Source organism: Oryx dammah, unplaced genomic scaffold (assembly GCF_014754425.2).
Source record: "Oryx dammah isolate SB20612 unplaced genomic scaffold, SCBI_Odam_1.1 HiC_scaffold_2, whole genome shotgun sequence".
In the NCBI taxonomy this organism is placed as follows: Eukaryota; Metazoa; Chordata; class Mammalia; order Artiodactyla; family Bovidae; genus Oryx; species Oryx dammah.
The window spans coordinates 16,959,688-16,977,377 of NW_024070186.1; the positions used below are offsets into that span (position 1 = coordinate 16,959,688).

A 17,690-nucleotide genomic window follows, 5' to 3' on the forward strand; every position below is an offset into this window, starting at 1 on the left:
CCAGTTAAGGCTCATCAAATCTGGCTTTTTATGTGGAAACTATCTGTAAGGTCTCTTCCTGTTCATCTCAACGTTTGAAATGCTATCATTTTAAATAAACATGTCTCTCCCTAAACAAGAATTTCATTATCAGAAGAAAGAAAAAAAAAATCCTGGCACATCAGGTGCCTGTCCGCTAGGATGTGTGTTCAGCATCCGTCACCTCCCCTTTGTGGTCTGATGACCTTGAGTTATTGTCTCCCTGTATTTACTCCTGTTGGCATCACCATTCCTCTTTATTTTATTTTATTCCAGGTGCTGGGGTTCCCCAGTTCCAACCGATTGCCCTGAATGGCCGAATTCAGGTCCTCAGCAATGGGTCTCTGTTGATCAAGCACGTGGTGGAAGAAGACAGTGGCTACTACCTGTGCAAGGTCAGCAACGATGTGGGCGCGGACGTCAGCAAGTCCATGTACCTCACGGTGAAAAGTAAGGAAGACGAGCTCTTCATTTTACCTAAACAGGGCTCTGGGGCTTCCATTTTCAGTGGTCTCCACACACACTGTTTAAAAACAAAACAAAATGTGGTTTGTTGCAGCTGGGGGGTTGATGCTTTCCTGTCTTAAATTTACAGTTGAAGAGGATAGTAGAAGTCCAGCGACTGTCAGAATATGCAGAGTGTGCATCAGAATATGTGTCCAGGGCAGGGAGACCTGGGCTTCTCTCCCTCTGCTCCCCTGGCCATGGGTCCAGGCTCTGAGCAGCCCAGCAGATGAGTGGGTTGCTGCCTTTGGCACCCAGATTTCTCTCCTGTTGATTTTATCATGGAAAAGCCTAGTGCGTGGTCTCAGAGGTGTTCTTTTCAGAGGTCTCTTCATGCTTTTTGTCTTTTGCAAGCTTGTCCATAGATTTCCTTCTTTAAGATCACTGTAAAATCAAGAAACTGGAAACCTCATTATCAACATACATCCCTACAAGAAGATAAAGCATGTAGGACTATATTTAGGGTCCATGTTGCTGACAATCTTATAGGAAAGGGTGAAATTATTTTTATACTTTGGTCGCAAACCACCAAAGAAAGGACATAAAATAGACCAGCTTCTACTGAGCATTGCTCACTAGCAAATGGTTGTACATCTAGTTTACAGTGAATGGCTTACATCTTTCTTCATTTATATGCTTTTCTTCTGGATAGATTGAGATTTCTTCCTGACCACAAGCTTTAATCAGACTTCCTCTTGTTTATTTTAACTACGCTGTGTATAGGTTTTCAAGGATCTCTACCATATTATTTATTAGGAGATTGGACTTAACAGTGAATTTCAGTGCTATGTGTGAGAGAGACAGAGACTTAAAGACTAGCTACACAAAGTCTAGTATCCAATCTATTTTACTAAGAATTTATTCCAGTTAATCTGTCTTTTTCTAATACGACAATGAACATATCAAGCTATCTATTGCTATACTTTTGTATCATGGACAGATTATAGTTCTGAAATAAGGTTGCTTTGAAATATTAATACATTGTGGACATATCAATACATAATTTTGACTGCTAAATGTCATATTCTAGAGAAACTGATTTGCAATAATTAGAGGACAAAAAGTCATTTAAATCCAAAGTTGAAGTGGTAATTTTTACAAATAATAAATTGATGAAATATGAAGGAAACTCAAGATTTGAGGACCAACATTGACCAATATTGATCCATCTTTCCCCAACAAAAAGAATATGTTTTGCATTGCTTTAACATTTTAAAAAATTTTGCATGCAAAAAATTGCATATTTTAATGAAAAAATGATTCTATTTTCCAAAACAGTAAGTGAGAACAGGAGCACCATTTTACATTTTTACAAATGCTTTTAAAATATGGTTTTATAGAAGACTGTTCAGTTCTGATATCTCTTTCAACATTTAGACTGTTAAAATATATTTTTCTGGTTGAATTAATAAAGAAAATTTAGCTTTGTATGACATATTGTCAGAAAAGGAAAGAATATTTTAGTAGCTTTCTCAGATAATTGTGGATATTCTTCAGTGATTCTATACCAAAACACAACCAGTCATGGTTTTCCAGAAAATAGCTACCATGTGGAATTTGAAATAACATTAATAGATTTTCATACTTGGTTACACTATTCCATTGGTCTTTCTTGCCCTTTAAATAGAAACTTTACACAATCACAATTTCATAACACACGATGAAAGTGACAGTGAACGTCACTTAGTTGTGTCCCGCTCTTTGTGACCCCGTGGACTATACAGTATATGTATAGTACAGTACATTTCTCCAGGCCAGGATACTGGAGTAGGTAGCCATTCCCTTCTCCAGGGGATCTTCCCAACCCAGAGGTTGACCCCAGGTCTCCCGCATTACAGAAGGATTCTTTACCAGCTGAGCCACAAGGGAAGCCTGTAACACACTATATTGGTCATTTTAAAAACATTGGCTCACTGAGTTACACCAGTCTAACAAATGTTTGAGGCATTTCACTGGTGGTGGTGATCATTCAGTTGCTAAGTTGTGTCACACTCTTTTGGACCCCTTAGACTATAGCCCACCAGGCTCCTCTGTCCATGGGATTTCCCAGGCAAGAATACTGGAGCAGGTTGCCATTTCCTTCTCTAGGGGATCTTCCTGCAAAAATCACATTCATTAATATTACCACTCATCTCCTGAGCAAGGTGGTTAAGAATAACATATTTTTAAAAAAATTTTTTTTCTATCCCACTCATACATATCTAGGCTCTAATAGATACAGAACCCTCTGAAGGATGTAAATACACTCAACCATGGACCTCACCTTCATGAATGAAAGAATTTATGTTTTGAGAAAGGAGACAGCAAGGCAGGAGTAGAGCGTGCTAATCACAGTGCAAGGAAAAGAGTAAGGTGCACAGAGATGCCTAGGAGGACAGCACCATCATTTTGAGATTAAGGAAAGTGTCAGGGTGAAAAAAATCTTTAAAAATGGGTAGAATTTGAAAATGCAGAAATTGAAGGTTTCCCCACATCTCTCTCCATACTTTTGGTGCTGGTATTATAGTAGACATGTGACCACAAAGATGTCTACTTCCTCTTAATGGGCTTTCCCTCCTTGGAACCATCAGGCCTGGGTGTGGACAGCTCTGGTCCAGCAGAGGGCACCCCTGTCAGGACAGAAGGTGGGATACCTGGAACACACAGGTTCCCATCCCCTGTAGAATCAGTGACTACAGAACAGCACCCAGGACACCAGGATGCAATTCGAAAGATAGAGTTGTTGAGGGTAAACAGAGGCACGGGAGGGAGAGACAGCAGATATAAGAGATTGAAAGACTCAAAGTGAGAGGTGACTGTGTTTGAATGTTGTACCAGGGGTGGAGGGGACCAGAGAAAAAACTTCATAGTGAGTGTTTGTTCATCAAAGACAGATGTTCTTAGAGCTGGCCAATCTTAGTTTCTGTCTCTCAAACCATACAGACTATTAGCAGAGAGGTGCATTTATGAAACAATTCATTTTACCAGTTCTTGATAACCCTCGGGGAGTTTTGTACAAGATTGAAGTCGGGAGGACAAGGCGATGACAGAGAATGAGATGATTGGATGGCATCACCAACTCAATGGACATGAGTCTGAGCAAACCCCAGGAGACAGTAAAGGACACGGAAGCTTAGCGTAGTGCAGTCCACGAGATCGTAACGAGTCAGACATGACTGAGTGACTGAGCAACAAGCTTTGTACATAATTTCAACTTCAGGCATCTGGTATCTTTAACCCTCTAAAAGCATAATGTTTAAACTCTGAAAAGCAAAAACATAATTTCATGAAGAGATATAAAAGCACAGAGACAGAGGATATACAGTGACTCTGTTGCTCCAGTGATATCATTTAAACAAAAACAACAGCTAACAGAGGGATGGCTTGTACTTGCTCTTTATGTATTTGCTTAACAACACTATTAAGTCTATGAACACTGACAGGTTTAGGCTCAGCACATGGTCATGGGAGGCCTGCCAGTTGGTGTGTAGAGTTTTTACCAGGAAAACAGGAGGCAGTGGGAACGGAGGGCCTCCACTCTGGCCTGGCACAGTCAGAGTTGGTACCCAGCTGCCAAGCAAGAGGCTTGTACGTCCCTGCAGCCATGGTGGGATTATACCTGACACTGCAGCAGAGAGGTTCTGGACTCTTCTTATCTGATGCTACCCAGGCCTGCATCAGGCACGATTTCTTTAATGTTTCAAAAGAAACTGCACTGCCTTCAGTAAAAATATTAAGTATTCTCTCTTTTCTATAAGTCATTAAAAAAAAAAGAAAACTGGTCTGCAAATATTTTTAAATGCAATAGGACAGGGCTTTCTACCCAATCGGGTTTGTCAGGAAATTAAGGCAGCTTCTCAGATGAACACTCCGGATGCCCAGGGAGGCTGGCGCTGGATTTTACATACACTTTAAAGACACGAACACTACTACTAGAGCCTGGTGTGGAAGAGGAGTCAGTGGATGCTGGGAACCAAGTCCTGGCGCAGATTGGGTTTCCTGTCTGGGAAGTTTTCTTACCACCACTCCAATGATTTCAAAACCCACCACTTTTTAATAATAAAGCAATTTTATGAGTGCCTCTCTGCTGTCTCCCATTTTGGAGTCAGACATAAAGAGGCTATGGGAAGGGAAGATAGCGGGCAACCACGTTTGGAATGAAAGGTCATGAGATAGAAAGCCATCATGAGATAAAAAAGTAATCAGTGCATATCCTTCCAGCTTTGTTGGTATTCCTGCTTCTGGTTCAACATTATCATCTCATTGCTGATTTATCATTTATGAAAGATCATCCCAGGGATAGGGACCCAAAACACCAGATAATGTTCAGGACTTTTGGCTAAAAGGACAGGGGAACTAGGCTTGACTTTGAATCAAATTTGGCCTCTGGTGACCATGCTACACCCCTCACCCCAGGCCCATCAGGGGCTGCAGAAGTCTCTCCCACCCCCACATCAGAGACCACTTGGGATCTGGGGAATGTGGTCTTTTGTGCTAAGAAAACAATTCCTGAAGCTGTAGAATCTTTCAAGTGGAAGAGCTATCTTCTCATGTGCCAAAATTGCAGCCTCCACTGTCCCAGGTTTCTGCCCCAGCCAATCTGAGCCTGTGTGCCTCCGGGAACACTGCTTTCCATGTGGATCTCTAGCCCACGATGCCAGGCAGCTCTTCTTTCATCCACCACTTTCACAGGTCCCTTCTGATCCCCACATGCTATACAATAAAGCATCCCTCATCAAACAGGAGCAGGCGCTTCCCTGGAGAGTCTGTTATTCGTGGAATCCACCCTCCCCCACCTCTGGATCCCAGAGTCCACCCACAGGTTCCAGTCTAGTCTTGGTCCTCAGGCCCCCGCTCTGAGCAGGTGTCCGGATCCCATGCCATCTGATCTCCATGTTCCCAGAATGTAGGGACGCTTGAGTGTGCATGCAGCAACTCCGGTCAGACAGTCCCCAGGTCCTGGCTGTTTCTGGACAGTAACATGATTTGACCTCAGGCTACCTCTTGTCCTGTTATTGCCAGAGTGGGTGTTGGGGTGGAATACAATATTTCATCACTCTACACCACCGCCCCAAATAGAATCTGTTCATATCCACTCTTGGATAGTCCATTCAACCCCTGCAACTTCCTGCACTCATGTGCCTCCTCAGGACCCACAGGTTCACCCACAAACACCTGCAGCCTTGCCCTGTGATGCTCTGGGGGGAGGAAGGAGCACTACCCCAGGCTGACCCCCAGGGAGGAAATGATGGCCTGAGACCACCCCACAGGGCGCTCCCAGGTTCCCCTGGTCACTCTGAAAGGCCACTCTATACTCCAAGCATAAGAGATGCAGGTTTGTGTTTTCTCTTTGTTTGGGGCTCACAGAAGTAGCAGACTCACATTTGAATGCTCTGCTGTTGTTCAGTCGATCAGTCGTGTCTGACTGTTTGTGAACCCATGAACTGCAGTAGCCCAGGCTTCCTGTCCTTCACCATCTTCTGGACCATGCTCACATTCCTGTAGATGATTCTGTCCAACCATCTCATCCTCTGTCACCTCCTTCTTCTCCTGCCTTCAATCTTTCCCAGCATCAGGGTCTTTTCCACTGAGTCGGCTCTTTGCATCAGGTGGCCAAATTATTGGAGCTTCAGCATCAGTTCTTCCAATGAATATTCAGAGTTGATTTCCTTTAGAGTTGACTGATTTAATCTCCTTACTGTCCAAAGGACCATTTAAAATTTTGAGTTCCTTAAACTGTCAAGATAGCTTATGTGTGTCTTAGTCTAATGCTACTTTCCCTCTATTATTTTAATTCAGAGAGCTTCTAAATCAAACCTTCTGAACCTTGATTTCCTGAGCCCTGGAGGATTGTGAATGATGCCATGGGGTTACGCAATCCCTTGAAACCATATGTAAAAATGTATGTTTATCTGGGGCGGGGGGTGCGGAACATGTAGCCTTCGTGATATCCTCAAAGGGATTCATGAAGCAAAAAAGGTCAGCATGACTTTTCTAGAAAATCAAGGCCCGCATGGCCTCAAATGAAGACTGTGTGTTGTACTTTTCAGGCAAATATTTCAGAACATCGGGCTGGAAGCTACAAGCCCACAACGATAGGGTCATGCAGGTGGAAGAGGAATAAACAACCATGAACCCGTGGCAAACTAGCTATTACGGAAAACTAGGTTTTGATATTTCTTTATCAAATGAAAGAGCACATCCATATTTGTAGTGCAGCCTTGGGGCTGGTGAAACATAAATGGATCAAAGGCATGTATGAACACCCTGAGATCAGCAGTCAGGCTCCAGACCCGCTGCCTGGGTTCTGTCTGGTCTAGCCCAGTGCGCTATGCAGGTGACTCACCCTGTCTCCAGGACTGAGAAACACAGAGGCAGTGCACACACCTCTCTCTGTGGCTGCAGTGAACCATCACGTGTGAGGGCTCAGCCAGACACGTGGTTGGTGCAGGGTGAGGGCAGCTGTTGTTGAGCTGGAGGCTGTGACTACTGGTGTCATCATCATGATTCCTAAATTACACCCCCCAAGATGGGTCAGTGCCTCCAATAGACTACGAGGTGTCCTGATTCAAAATCACCCAGTTTACACACTTTCCTAACTGTGGGGCCCACCAGGCCCCCTCCACAGTATCCAACACATACATGTATGTGCAGGCTCATAGTCCTTGCCCTTCCCATCTGAAGTCCAGTTCACAAAAGCAACTTTGCAGCTTTCGTGATGATGTCTGTGTCAGAAGCAGAGGATGGAGCAGAGCCTGAAAAAGGAAGCATGGAGAAGTGGAGGGACCTGTTAGCTGGCGGGACCCCCCCCCGCCCCCGCCAAGTGGCTGTATTGCCGATGGTGGGTGCTGGCTCCTGCCAGGGAGAGCAGCTGAACGTTTGCATTTCACATCTTCACTGAGCCTGGAGTCCCACCAGCTGAAGGTTCTTGGTGTTAAGAGGGGATCTGAGAGATGGGAAGGCTACTAGAGCAACTACGATTTGTCGCCAGCCTCAATTTCAGTTCCCCTCCTCTCTATATATAAAGTGTTAAATTGTGTCCTCCTAAAATTCATAGGTTGATGTCCTAACCCCAGTACCCTCAATTATAACCTTGTTTGGAAATAGGATTTTTAATAGATAAAATGTGTAGAAGGACATATTACTGGAGTCCTGTGGACCTCAGTCTAGTAGGACTGGTGTTATACAAAAAGGGGAAATTTGGACACAGACATGGAGGGAATCAGCCATCTGAAGACAAGACGTTGGACTTGGGCTTCCTCGGCCAAGGGAAGCCAGCAGAAGCAGGAAGGATGCTTCCCTCAGTCCTTCAGAGAGAACACTGCCCTGCCCACACCTTGGTTTCAGACTCCAGGCTCCAAAACTGTAGCAGAATAGATTTCTGTTATTTAAACTGCCAGTTTGTGGTACTTTTAAATGATATCCCTGCATGCACTGAGTGACAGTAGAGATGTTTGGCTAAGTCTTGTGTTTGACTCAGAGCAAACACAGCAGCTAGGTCACCTGCCCCAGCAGGTAAATCCCAACCTGTCTGAACAGGTGGATGTGAACTCTAGTCTGAACCAACCAAGGGCAGCCCATTCCCTTTGAGCACGATTGGTTTAAGGATGAGCATGTGACCAATTTTGGTCAATGAAATGTAGAAGAGTTGTGTGATCATCCTGAAAAGATTTCCCTAGTCTTCATAGTGGACTCTGCAAGAGATACACATCTTTTAATTCTTGACCCTATCTGGAGGTGACACCTTGATTCGTGGCGACACTGGCATTTTCTTGAGGATAAAACCAATACATAAAGGAAGGTAGAATAAAAACAAAAAAAAGTCCTTGTTTTCCATTAGTAACCCCGTATACTTCCTAGCCACTTCCCCATAATTCATCGACCCTTTAAGCCCAACCCCTCTTTTTTTGTTAAAAGGCTACATAAGCCCCTGAGTCTAGCCATTTCTTTGAGCTTCATTTTTTTTTTCCTGTGAACTCCCGTGCATGTAAAATTGAATAAAGTTGTGTGCTTTTTCTACTGTTAAAAAGAAAAACAGAAAAGTAGAGATTTGTCCCTGATCTACTGCATTTGCAATCTCCCCACCTCCGATTTCATCATTGTCTGAGAGGACCAGTTATTTGATGGCTTTGCTGTCTCAGCCAGTATGGGTCAGGGTATTCTCACTTACAGCTGGAAGCATCCAAACTAAATAGGAAGCAGACAGCAGGTCATGGGACTCAATTCCACTATCACTGCTCCTCTCCCAGAAAGTCAGGCTGAGCACAACACCCCTGAGGGACGGAGGGGTCCTATTTGGGTTGAGCAACCCAGTCTAAACCGGAATTCATCCAGCACGCTGCTCTGGGTTAGGGGAGTGGGGGTCTGCGAAGGAATGACAGCTGAGGGTCAATGGCAAGCTGAGGACCTCGGGCACATCCCAGAGCGGGGGTCAGTCCCTGGTGGATGGAGAGTGAAGGACACCAACAGCATCTTTTCAATGTCACCAGACTAGTATCCTCTGTGGGAAAGAACATGTGTTTTCCCTCCTTACTTCTTTTTCCTCCTTCTTCTGTTTGGGGGCACCCTTCTACTCAGCAGCTGAAGTTATTTTTGCCAGTTTGGGATAGTCTGCTGTTTCAAGGTTTCTGGGGGGGGCAGGGTGGTACCAGCACTCTGGGTCCTCAGTTATCTGTCGCCCTCCATACTGGCATCCACTGAGATGCCTGCAGACCTACCTGGTCACTGCCTAGCTGCCCACAGGAGCCCCCTCTTGGTCACCCTGTGACCTTTTGCATTGTTTAGTAGTCTTCCAAGATTTGGGCAGATAATATATGAAAATATTGGGACTTTCACTCTCTGTGACTCCCTTCTTTCTAGAATTTCCCTCTAATTTTCTAACTGCCTTGGCAGTCCTTAACTCTGCTCTCTGTAGATGAAGCTAATAGGCTTTTACTACTAATTCATACCCCAATTTAAATAGTTCCCTGGTAAATAAATAAAACCAGACCAGTTTTATCATAAGCTCCACCAATTCATCTGGTCTGTCATTCGTCTTGTGAACAGGTGCATGGAAATAAGCTTATGGCAAGGGGAGGCTTGGAGGTTCCCCTGTGACAGTTAATGCCACGTTGCGTGCAGGTATCTGGGCTATAAGCTCACTTTTCTCCTGGGGTCTCCCAGGTTTGACCTTCCTCAGGGACAATCTGAACAACTCATGTTAGGACATGTCCAAAGACAGTGCATGAGAACACTGATGAACATTTGTAATGCAAGGGTGGGTCACGGAGGGGTGCCTGTGGCCACCAGGGCAGGGACCAGCCATCTGCTCTTTGCAGCTCCAGATGTGGCTGCATCAGAAAGACAGAGAGGGTGTGAGCAGTGGGCCTTTAAATATATATATTTTCCCACTTATTTATGTAAATCCTCACATGCTTAGCCAAGTGATTCCAGCCCCTATGTTAGGTGTTCACATGTGTGCATCTGTCCATTTAGCTGTTGATTTTAGGGACTATTATGGAGGAGCACAGGGGCTTCCCAGGTAGCTTGGTGGTAAAGAATCTGCATACTAATGCAGGAGATGGAGGAGACGTGGGTTCGATCCCTGGTTTGGGAAGATAGATCCCCTGGAGAAGGAAATGGCAACCCGCTCCTGTACTCTTGCCTGGGAAATCGCACGGACAAGGCGCCTGGAGGGCTACAGTCCATGGGGTCGCAAAGAGTAGGACAGGACTGAGTACGCACCGACGCGTGTTATTCCATAAGATAGTCACATCATGTTAAGTGGAAGTATGGCCCTGCTATATTGTATTTTTCAGAGAATAAACATGGTGTAAAGAAGTGTGTGTGGTGCCAGGTTGGCCAGTGGTGAGTTTGTGACAGTTAATGTATGTCCACTTGGTTAGACTATGGTGCCCAGTTTTGGTCAAACACCTGTCTAGATGATTCTAGGAAAGTATTTTTTGGGTGAGTTGTTGTTGTTCAGTTGCTAAGTTGTGACCAACTCTTTTCAACCCCATGGACTGTAGCACACCAGGTTTCCCTGAACTTCACTATCTCCTGGAGATTCAAGTCCATTGAATCAGTGATGCTACTGAACCATCTCATCCTCTGCTGCCCCCTCTCCTCCTTCCCTCAATCTTTCCCAGCATCAGGGTCTTTCCAGGCTCTTCACATTAGGTAGCCAAACTATTGGAGCTTCAGCTTTAGCATCAGTCCTCCCAGTGAATATTCAGGGTTGATTTTCTTTAAGATTGACTGGTTTGATATCCTTGCTGTCCAAGGGATTCTGAAGTCTTCTCCAGCATCACAATGAGATTTACATTTGAATCAATAGACTCTGAGGAAAGCAGATTACTCTCTATAGCAGCGATCCCCAACCTTTTCGGCACCAGGGACCAGTTTCATAGAAGACAACTTTTCTCCTCAGACCAGGGCGGGAGTAAGGGGCTGGTTTGGGGATGATTCTGGTATGTTACATTTATTGTGCATTTCATTTCTACCATTATTACACTGTGATATATAATGAAATAAATATACAGCTCACCATAATGAAGAATCAGTGGGAGCCCTGAGCTTGTTCACCTGAGCTCAGGTGGTAACATGAGCAATGGAGGGTGGCTATAAATACAGGTGACGGTTCACTCACTAGCCTGCTGCTCACCTCCTGCTGTGTGGCCTGGTTCCTAACAGGCCGCCAGCCAGTGCCAGTCTGTGGCCTGGAGGTTAGGGACCCTTGCTCTATAATGTGAGTGGGCCTCATCCAATCAGTTGAAACTCCTTCACAAAAACAGATGGAGCTGCCCAGAGGGAGAAGTACTTCTGCCTCCAGGCTACCTTCTCACTATAGCTGCAAAGGTGACCCTTCCCTGAGTCTCCAGCCTGCCCGCTTCCAGCCTGCCCCCAGCCTTCGTTATGATGACGCTGCTCCTCAAGACGAATTTACCTATACCTCCATCTGATCGGGAGAAGGAAATGGCAACCCACTCCAGTACTCTTGCCTGGAAAATCCCATGAATGGAGGAGCCTGGTAGGCTACAGTCCATGAGGTCACGAAGAGTCAGACACAACTGAGTGACTTCACTTTCACTTTTCCCTTTCATGCACTGGAGAAGGAAATGGCACCCCACTCCAGTATTCTTGCCTGGAGAATTCCAGGGGCAGCCTGGTGGGCTTCTGTCTATGGGGTCACAGAGTCAGACATGACTGAAGCGACTTAGCAGCAGCAGCCATCTGATCGGCTCCCTTCCCCAGAGGACCCTGACTAACAGACTTTGATGCCAATGGCCGGCAGCCCAGGAAGGTCTGCCTCCAGGAAGTCATCCATCCTGACAGGCTGTAAGTCTGACATCATTTATACAGAGTTAGAACCAAGGATGTTCTCAACAGGTCCTCGGGGTTTGCTGCCTTTTCATTTAGGACCCCATTTTAAAGATAGAAATATGCTTTAATACCTCCTGTATTTGGGTGCAGGAAGCTGGCCACAGAGCACTTGGAATTAGCACCTATGTGCTCAGTCATTCGGTTGTCTGACTCTTTGTGACCCCATGAACTGTAGCCCGCCAGGCTCCTCTGTCCGTGGGACTATTCAGGCAAGAACACTAGAGTGGGTTGCCCTTTCCTCCTCCAGAGGATCTTCCCAACCCAGGGATGGAACCTGTATCTCTTATGTCTCCTGCACTGGCAGGTGGGTTCTTTACCACTGAGGCACCTGGGAAGCCCCCACACTACACTTGGTCTTAGCCAGAAGGCTGGGGGAGGCCAGAAAGTAAGAAGGACAGATATAGAATTGGGGTGCAGCTGCAGGGGGCCCTCTGCTGACCCTAGGCGAGCTCTGAGGCTCATCCGGCCCTTCCGAGCTGTCTGGTGCTGAGAGGCTGGAGGCCTCACCTCGGAGATGCCAGGGCCAGTACGCATGCTCACAACCCAGCCTCTCATTCCTTTACCACCCGAATCTTGAACGTGCGGCCGTAGGCCTTCATGGAAGCAGTGCTTAATGACTTCCAGCAGCCTCCGTGGCCATCACCTGTCAGGAATCTTTCAAATGTACTCATTAGCTGTGAGGTTGGGAGCGCCAGCCTGACCCCATGCAGCCCAGCGGCCAGTGGCCGAGCCATCACGGGCGCTGCAGCGGTGCCTGCCTGTGAGCGTCGCCCTCTCCCTGATCAGCAGCAGAGATAAAAGGAGGCCACGGTGAGGCTGGCTGGGGACTCAGCCCTTCTGGCTTGACTCTTCTCAAGGAAATGTGACATGCTCGCATTGGGCACTGTGTTAGCAAGCCGTTCATCACACACGTCCACTCTGAGTATGGAGGTTTAAAACTATTATAAAGTAAACCACAGACAATGCACCAAGATAACGGAATCTTATCTCCAGTTCACCCTGCAGTGCGATATACCGTCTCGTCTCTCTTTACACCTGCCGTTCCCGCTTCCACCTGTCCTTCCTTAGCCTTGATGGTCTTCATCTCCCTTTTCGCAAATTCTTAACACAGGCACGCGTTTTTGTTATCATCCCTCAGTCGTTCAGTTGTGTCTGACTCTGCAACCCCATGGACAGCCCCGTGCCAGGCCTCCCTGTCCCTCACTGTTTCCCGGAGTTTGCCCCCGACTTTTCCTTAAAACACCAAAACCTTTCACCTCTGTAGGAGTGTTTCAGAGATACAGACACAGGAATACTGCTGAGGTTCCCAGATGCTGACTGGATGAAGCTCAGAACAGAGAAAATGAAATCCTAGCCTTCCCTAGGTCATTCTGGCTGCCTGGCCCGTGGAATTGAAGAATCCTGCAGGTACATGCACAGTCTCAGACTTAAATGCAAAGGTCAAGAGGTCAAGGTCACTGTGAGTAGAGTCTGCAAAATCAAGAGGTGACATTGTGCTTGGGCTTAAAAATCAACAAGGAGACCACAGCCTTCACCTGAATCAGCTCTGCCACAACTGAGACCTCCGACCCTTTGTGCGTGGAAGCCTCCTGACCCCAAGGCACAGTGCCAGTGGTCTGGCTCTGAGGGCCAACCTTGATACAGTCTTTGGAGGGATTGGGGTCTCCTGCCTGGGAGCCAGCACCACCTCTGGGTTCTGTCCAGGCACTGTGGCCTTTCCCCACTTGGGGCTCCCATCTCCATGTCCATCACGCCAGTGGCTACACAGTCAACATCAGCCATTTCAAGTGTGGGTGCCCTGAAGCTGCAAAGCCAGCCTCCCAAGCTGCAAAGAGAGGTGCTATCGCACCCCTGCCCCTGGAGACCTGGCCCACTCCACCTTTCAGAGTGACAGCAAAATTCATGCACAGCCTATAGGAACCTCTTGCAGCATTGGTTCCTCCTTGTTCACAAAGCTGCAGACCCTCCATCCAAGAAGTCTGAAGTCCCCAGCAATGAGAGATCCCACCAAGTCCCCTAGTCCTGCTTGAGGCTTCAACTCCCTCCAACAACCCAGTGAGAAGCTCATGTAGCTTTGATTTGAATGCCTCTATTGATGGAGAACTCACTACTTATACAGGCATCTTATTCCAATTGAAATATCATGAATATTTTTCATAATACTATGATAGAATTCCTACATTGTTCTACAAAACATACTTAGACACTTTCAATATATGCTAATTTCCAACAGGGCTGCAGTTTTGGTCACTCACTTTGTTTGCAGTGTTTCAGATGAGAAAACTGATATCCTGAAAGTTAAGAGGAACTCAAGGTCATATGTATAGACTGATCAACTGGTCCTGGTTTGCCTGAGAATTCCGGTATTAGCCTTAAAAATTCAGTGTCCAGAGGACTCCTCCCACAGCAGGAAGTGAAGAGCTGAGGATTACATCTTCGCCGTCACAGACCACACACACTCCCTGTGCCTGCTTTTCTGGTTCTGCTCTTCAGAGTCTGAGTCACTGCTCCGTGCTTTCTCTCCACCTTAGGTTTTCCCTGCCCCCACATTCTGAGCAGGGCACACCTGGCCTGAGTCACTAGGGCTGAACCCTCCTCCTAGTCAGACATCCAAAAGGTGGGTATGGAAGTCTTGCCCATGTTCACTCACTCCCCCTGGACATTCTTCTTTTTTATATAATTTTTACTTATTGATTTATTTATTTTTGGTTGTGTTGGGTGTTGGGTCTTGAGAACAGGCTTCTTGTCCCTGGTCTCCCCCACCTCCTTGGTCTCAGTACAGGCACCCGTGCCACCCTCCAGGCTGCCAAACAGCTCTCTGCTGGGTGGGAGCACCTGTACCATCGGGCAGGAGTCTACTCTGTCCAGCCCCCTTGTGCTCCATCCATCGAACCCTCTCCAGCTAAGAAAGCATTCCAGCCCTTTCTAAGCCTTTTCCTCCTGGATAAGCCCAGAGGATGGGTACCTAGGATGGAGCCAGAACAGCCATAGAATTAACATCAGGACAACCCTGTATGTCAGCCCTGCACTCAGGCCCCACCCCAGGGGACCCTGCTCCTTAGTGAGAGGAAGTGCTGGCATCTAGTTGAGGTCATGTACTGGCACCCCACTCCACAGTGCTCTTGCCTGGAGAATCCCATGGATGGAGGAGCTGGGGGGTTGCAGTCCACTGGGTCGCTAAGAGTCAGACAAGACTTGAGCAGTCACTCACTTTCACTTTCAGTTTTCACTTTCATGCACTGGAGATGGAAATGGCAACCCACTCCAGAATCCCAGGGACGGGGAGCCTGGTGGGCTGCCATCTATGGGGTCACACCGAGTCGGACATGACTGAAGTGTCTTAGCAGCAGCAGCAGCAGCAGCAGCAGCAGAATCTCACCCAAGGTGTCAGAAGAGCAACGTGCTGTCTGTTGCCCAGAAACGCTGCTCTGGCTTGCCAGCCAGCAGGGCTTCCCTGTACCCATGCAGGCAGCGAGGGAATCCCTTCCCTTCCAGCAGGGGAGCCAGGCGGGTGGGAGATTTGGGACATCCAGACAGCATGGTGCAGGTTCACCTGCTCTTGTCTTACCCCCAGCATCTTGGCCAGATGAAGGTACTCACAGATCCCCATGTTCAGCTACTTGGTCTTTTTATCATCTGCTCTGGAGAAGGCAATGGCAACCCACTCCAGTATTCTTGCCTGGTAAATCCCATGGATGGAGGAACCTGGTAGGCTACAGTCCACGGGGTTGCAAAGAGTCGGACACGACTGAGTGACTTCACTTTCTCTCTTTCTTTTGGGTCTTCGTTGCTACACGGGCTTTTCTTTAGTTGCAGAAAGTGGGGACTACTGTCTAGTTGAGGCGCACAGGCTTCTCAATGCAGTGACTTCTCTTGTTGCAGAGCGTGGGCTCTAGGGCACGAGAGCTTAGGTGGTTGTGGCTCGTGGACTCAGAAGTTGCGGTTTACGGGTTCTAAAGCACAGGTTCAGTAATTGTGGTGCACAGGCTTAGTTGCCCCAAGGAATGTGTTATCTTCCCGGATCAGGGATCAAACCTGTGTCTCCTGAAGTGGCAAGTGGATTCTTTACCACTGAGCCACCAGGGAAGCCCTAGACATTCTTCCTGAATCTTTAAGGGAATAGGAACCTGGATCTCACTGGAGCTCAAAGACTGTTCTCCCTCCACCACCCCCATCCGACTCATGACTAGGTCATGTGACAGCAGAAGGCATCATGGGTCCACCCAGTTTCAGAAGAATGAGGGGCTTGGAACCCATAGCAAACCCGAGGTGTACTTTCCCTGCTCAGTGAGGCTCACATACAATGTCTTCTTTACCCCTTGACTCCTGGGATCAAGAGAAGGAAAATTTATGAGCTCTGACTGCCCTGGCCATCCTTCCTGCCAGCATCAACATGGAGAGAGACACAGAAAGAGGCAGACCATGCTCAGGGTGCCTGGCAAAGTTTCCCTGCCTGTTCCTCACCCCATGGGTCTCCCTGCGGGAAGGGTGGAGGCGGGGGTCCACAGAGGCCACACAGATGCCCAGCAAACTAGGATGAATGGGGCTACATTCTCAGCCATCCATAAAGAGCTCAGGTAAATCCTGCAAACATAAGAAGGTTCCGGGATACAAGGCTTCCTCTTATTAGGATAATAGCCTCCCTATTGTCCTAATAAGGTCCTGTCATTGGAGGGATAAGCAAGCTCCCAGGGCTGTTTACTGCCTGTTCCAACCATCAGCTCAGCTTTGACTTGAGGACATGCACTTTAATCACCCATCGTGTGTCATCACCCTGACAGGCAGCTGCAGCCGCAAGACACAAACACCAATAAATCATGCTGAAAGTCGGGGGGTGGGGGGTGGTGATCCTTTGTTGACTTTCCCTCCCAGCTATTCCGCAGCAGCTGGGTATCCTCAGGACAATGGGGCAGAAGGGAGTGGGCTGGAGGTAGCTGTGGAAGGCAGGAGCACCCCTCTTTCCCTCTCTTGGTTTCCCTCCTGTGGATTCCTAGTGCCTTGCCAGACTGTGAGGCTGAGCCCTTGGCCATCAGTGGACTGGACACTGCCTTGTGAAATAATTGCAAGGACGTGAGCTCTTCTGCATGCAAATCACAACAGCACTGAGCTTTCTTGCTTTTTAAAACAGTGCTTCCATCCACTCCTCTACTGGCTGCTGGAGAAAAGTGAGCCTGTTATAAAAGGCACATCTTATCACCCCCATGGCCTTTTTGCCTGCCTGACATCCCCCCCACACGCCCCACCCACCCCCATCGAAGCAGGTTCCCACCAGCAGGGGCTGTTCCTTCATCTCTGAAGCTTCGACATCCAGACCTTTGATGAAGAACACTGTCAGTGGCTCTCATTCTCTCGGAGTTTATCTCTGAGACCCCACAGGACTTCATCCTGTAAAAGGAAATGCAAAATGGGAAAAGGAGGTTAAGAGAGTGACTAAACAGGAAATAGCTGATGGCAGCGCAGTTGTGAATTTTAATAACTTCTGCTGGAGCCATATGATAGGAGACATAGGCTTCTGGGCCATGAGGAGAAAACAGTCAATTTCCACCTGACTATATCTGTGAAGACATGGTCTCCCCATGCATTGTCTATGGTGAAAGGCAGAATCCATGTGGACATGGAGGTGCCTTTGTTTTCTGTTTCCCTTTGGCTGGGCATCCTGGGGCTAACAGGCCTAAAGGACCATCATAGATGGGAAATGCACGCAGACTCCTGAGAGGTCCCTCCCTCAGCCCCTAGCACGGGTCACTGTCGCAGCCCTTCCTATGACACGGAGGTGAGGGGCTGCCAGACAGGGAGTTCACCCTGCACTCTCCAAAGTCATGGACTTT

General features: G+C 47.4%; 1 protein-coding gene across 1 annotated transcript in view; it reads left to right on the top strand.

Annotated features, from left to right (window-relative positions):
• DSCAM (DS cell adhesion molecule) overlaps positions 1–17,690 on the top strand; it is a 695,428-nt gene that overhangs the window by 464,840 nt on the left and 212,898 nt on the right. The window contains exon 11 of the mRNA XM_040249128.1: positions 295–468. Coding sequence (XP_040105062.1) covers positions 295–468 — 174 coding nt within the window. The remainder of the gene's footprint in view (positions 1–294; positions 469–17,690) is intronic.